Source organism: Prunus dulcis, chromosome 6, assembly GCF_902201215.1.
Source record: "Prunus dulcis chromosome 6, ALMONDv2, whole genome shotgun sequence".
In the NCBI taxonomy this organism is placed as follows: Eukaryota; Viridiplantae; Streptophyta; class Magnoliopsida; order Rosales; family Rosaceae; genus Prunus; species Prunus dulcis.
The window spans coordinates 19359113-19363675 of NC_047655.1; the positions used below are offsets into that span (position 1 = coordinate 19359113).

Consider the following 4563-nt stretch of genomic DNA (forward strand, 5'->3'; position numbering starts at 1 on the left):
TGAAAAATTGGCGAAAATAAATAGAACTTGTTCATTTCATAATTGTCATTAATAAATGACTAGGTTTTTATTACAGAATATAGGCCTGGGCACAGTTCGGGTCGAGTCTAATTTTGTGCTACCCTTGGGCCAAACTGAGTAAGGCATTGGTTCTCGTTCGGGTCGGGTCTGAACTCAAAGCCTAAAATGAGCTGACCCAAAAATACACTTGTATCAGTCAACAATCAATCACCAAACAGATAATTTCAGTAAAAATATAAATAAATTGTTTTCTTATCTTCAAAACCCTTCAAAGTTTTAACAAACGAACATGTCAAAAATCATGAACTACTACTCCTGAATAAGAAACAGATAAAAAAGATTATCCATCAAAACAGTACAATCTTACAACAAAACACCCCCAGCTATCAGTAAAAATCCTACAGAAAATAGGACCAAAACTTATACACAGTCCCTATCCAACAAATGGTTCCAAACTTCCTTTGCACCCATACCTCCACCATAATTCTAAATTATATAGATCCGAGGATATCTGAGACGTGAGCGCCATCTCCACTTGTGAAGCTTTTCAATCTGCCAATCAAAACCATGCTTTGTGTGAGCTTCTTAAAGGTTTGTGAATGCATTCCACTTGTGAAGCAAAATTATATAACCTCATATTAGAGCTTGTAGATATTCATTTTACTCCCCCCTCTTTAGAGTTCGAATCATACAAATGAAAAAGTTTATAAAAGTAAACATAGGCACCAGAAGAAAATTATCATCTATCTTTGGCTAAGAGTACAGAATCAATTACAAATTACAACAATGAAATAGTTTCCTAACTAATCCCAGATTGTGTGGGATACTGTGAATTCTCAACATCGACATACCTGGACTTGTTTCTGCAAAATATATAAAAAGACAAAAGCAATATTGTAATTAACAAACAATTTATATGGCTTTACATCCATTAACAGAGATGTGAACGAGAACAATTTCTTGAACACAAGTGCAATATTCCAAATCATTAAGTTTAGGAAAGTCAATGAAAGGATAAAAGATACTTACGTATATTTCTTACATCTGTCGTCGACGAGTAGCATCCTTGGATGATCCACACCTCCTTCTTTTATGGACTCTCTAAACTTCTCTGAAACATTATCAAATCTGTATTGTTGTAGTTTAGTAAGGTGCTCAACACCCTGTGGCAATGTTTCTAACATCATGCAACTATGAATGAATAAGACCTTGAGATTTGGTATCGCCTCTTTTTCTATAGTTATCTTATTTAATAATGCGAGATTCCCCAACCGCAAAAACCAAAGCTTCACAAAGCCTCTGCTGAAACATAACTCTTTCCTAACAGAGGCATCATCAAGGAAAAGAAAATGTAAAGAGGGTAACGCTTCAATATGAGGTAGTAAATCTTCTTCAAGTCTGGACCCATGCAGATTCAATTTTGTGAGAGACAGGAGAGAACAAAACCAATGTGGTACCTTTTCCAGTTTGCCGACCAGGTCAAGTATATCAAGGCAGGGAGGCGGTGAAGACAATGCGTCAACTCGAAGAAATTCCTCTCCCTCTGCTACAATTAAACCCAAGGAGGAAAGCGCCTTCATCTCTTGAATTGAGGCACATAGGTCCTCGGCGTCTCTTTCTTTCACATTTGTAAAGCCAAGGTTCTTAAGCTGGGTCATATTTCCAATAAGTCTAATACTATTTCCTTCTGATTCAATATATGCCAAAGATTGCAATTTCTTCATCTTACTAATACTTGATGATATTCTTACCCCAATAAAATTTCCGGAAATGAACCTGCCCACAAGTAAATGGCGCAAGTTTATCAACTTGGAAATCCCTCTTGGAAGTGCAACTATTTCTGTCAGCGTGATGTTTAAGGTCTGAAGGTTGCGGAGATTTCCAATGGATTCTGGAAGCTCCCTAATTGGAGTTCTACTCAAATTTAAAAACTTTAAATTAAATAAGGACGTTAGATTGTCTGGCAGATTATCAATTGGGACATCCTCCAAATCTAGAACCGTCAACAATTTAAGGTCAAAAGGTAATTTATTTGGGAAAGAGAATGAGGATACGGCAGTGGCAAAGACAAGAAACGAACGAAGCCGTGATATACGTGTGCATGATCCAATTTCTCCATTAGTTGTTTGAATTGACAAACGGAGTGCCCCAGTTTCTTCTATTGTTTCACTCCCATCATGTACAGCGCAAAACTTTTCTTCTTTTGCTATAGACAGAGCAATCTCCCTCAAAAGATCATGCATCTTACATGCTGGGAGGGGTCCTCGAAACCTTTGCTGTAGCATGTTACGAAAAATGAGTTCCATAAGATAGCCATTTGCAACTTTTTCTGGTGTGAGCCCTTCGACATGTTCAACAAATCCTTCAGCGATCCACAATGAGATGAGCCTATTATTTACGATCACATGATCTTCGGGGAAAAGGGAACAATATAGAAAGCATTGCTTCAATCGGTATGGCAAATCATTAAAACTAAACAACAAGATGCTTTTCATAGGTTCTAGCAAAGGATTGTTTGTTAAATGCCAATTTAAGCTGTTGTAGACTGTGCTCCACTCTGTAAGTGACTTCTTAGAAGACATAAGACCACTCAAGGCTACGATCGCTAGAGGTAGGCCTTCACACTTCTCCACAAGTTCCCGAGCTAAAGGCAGAAGTTCTGTTGAACAAGATTTGTTTGGATAACTTGAGAATGCTTTCATGCTGAAGAGCTCCCACGCATCACCTTTTTCCAGCGGTTGAATCTTGTGAACATGGCTTTCAACTCCAAAAGAAGAGGATGCTATGTCTTCTCTTCGAGTTGTAAGCATGACTCGACTTCCAAGTTGTTTATCTGGAAATGAAAACCTTATTTTCTCCCAAAGGTGGACATCCCACACATCATCCAATACAACTAGGTACCTTTTAGTCTCCAAGCAGTTCACCAAAATCTCCAGCAATTCGTTATAACTCATGGCATTCATGTCTGCAGGGTCTTCCTTCTTTGCTTTGTGGAATTCTTTGATCAATCTTCTAAGTAAGTCTTCAATCACATAAGACTGGGAAACAGTAATCCACGCATAGCATTCGAAATGGCTCTTCACAACGTCGTCGGTGAAGGTCCTTGCAACTAGAGTTGTCTTCCCTGATCCTCCCATCCCGACCACGGACACAACAGTTTGGTGCTTGGCTTCATCCCTCAGCCATCCCAGTAACATGTTCTTATCGCCTTCAATCCCGACAAGTTCATCCTCCTTCTGATAAAGAGAAGACTCCGCTTGATTCTGCACCCATCTGAGAATATCCTCAGAAGTACTTTTTCCTTCTACAGCTGCACCACCACCATATCTTTTATTTCTCTCTGGAATAGCTTTAATTGCAATCGCAATTTTCTGCAACTTTGTAGCTATTTTACGCTTATACCAAAGTTGCTTTGGAAACTGAATGGTTTTGTGGATCCACCGGGCAAATCGACCGCCAATTTGCTGCTCGTACACGTGATACATGAATTCATCAATGATGTTTTCAACATCATTGGCCAAGTCTCGAACGCTTCTGATCCACACCTCCTCTACTTGTGTGTGTGCTTTGTTGCGCCCGTCAGCATCCGCTAAGAAGGCTTTCATGAATTCCAGCTCCTGCTTAATCTCATCAACTTGATCACCAACACCCGCTATGGAGGCTGCTTCACTCTCGAGAATTGCTACAAATTTGCCAATGAAGAGGCCTTCTGGAACTGACGTCATAATGGCCTTATTTTGGTATATGCTAGCTTAATCAAAACAACACATCTAGAATTAATTCTGGGGAGCAATCAACCAGATGAAACACAAAATTTAAAAATAAAAATACATGTGAGAAGATAAGATTCGATTGTGTGGTGGTGGGATGGGGCTCAGCTCAGATGTACTAGAAGAGAAAGATGATCAATTATTGCTTAGAAATCTTGCTATGGTTCTATTATTGCTCTGAAAACTCGAAAAAGTAGATTCCATCTTGCTACGGGTCTATTATTGCTGAAAAAGTGGGCACGGGGAAAATGGGAGCGGAGATCTCAAAAAGTGAGCACGGAGAAAAGTGGGCACGGGGAAAATGGGAGCGGGCACGGAGATCTCAAAAAGTGGGTACGAGAAAATGAGAGCGGGCACGGGGATCTTAAAAATGGGAGCGAGCACGAGGATCGGTTTTTAAAGATTGCATCATTTAATTTTTTTTGTGTCACTCATAGTCCTCAAAGTTAGTATGTGCAATCACAAATAGTCCCTGCCGTTAGGTTTCGTCAAAAAGTCCGTTAGTTTGCTGACATCCCTGGGTTCACACACCTAGAAGGATTTTAATCTTGAGACTATTTATGAACCCTAAACCCTTAGTTTTTTCATTTTTAAATTTTAAATTATTTTAAAAAACTTCATTAGTTTGTTGATGTGGCATATATATGGAGCCCACATCTACAATAATATAGTGTCACATGTATTTAAAATATAATATATTTTTTAAAATAATTTAAATTCATAAAATTTTAAAAAGAAAAAAAAATGTTATCAATTTTAAATTTTAAAAATT

The 4563-nt window shown here is 38.4% G+C and overlaps 1 protein-coding gene across 2 annotated transcripts; it reads right to left on the minus strand.

Moving 5' to 3' along the window:
• Window positions 1-257: 257 nt before the first annotated feature.
• LOC117631793 (disease resistance protein RPM1-like) lies at window positions 258-4082 on the minus strand. 2 transcript variants are annotated; one of them, XM_034365095.1, is made up of 3 exons: window positions 1051-4082; window positions 873-884; window positions 258-573 (listed from the first exon to the last, which is right to left on the minus strand). In XM_034365095.1, exons 1-3 carry the CDS (start codon window positions 3744-3746, stop codon window positions 513-515), a joined length of 2769 nt encoding a protein of 922 aa, XP_034220986.1. In that variant the 5' UTR covers window positions 3747-4082; the 3' UTR covers window positions 258-512. The 2 variants fall into 2 exon arrangements, with proteins under 2 accessions (XP_034220986.1, XP_034220987.1); XM_034365096.1 differs by lacking the exon at window positions 873-884 and having other exon boundaries at window positions 1051-4081.
• Between the last annotated feature and the right edge of the window lie 481 nt (window positions 4083-4563).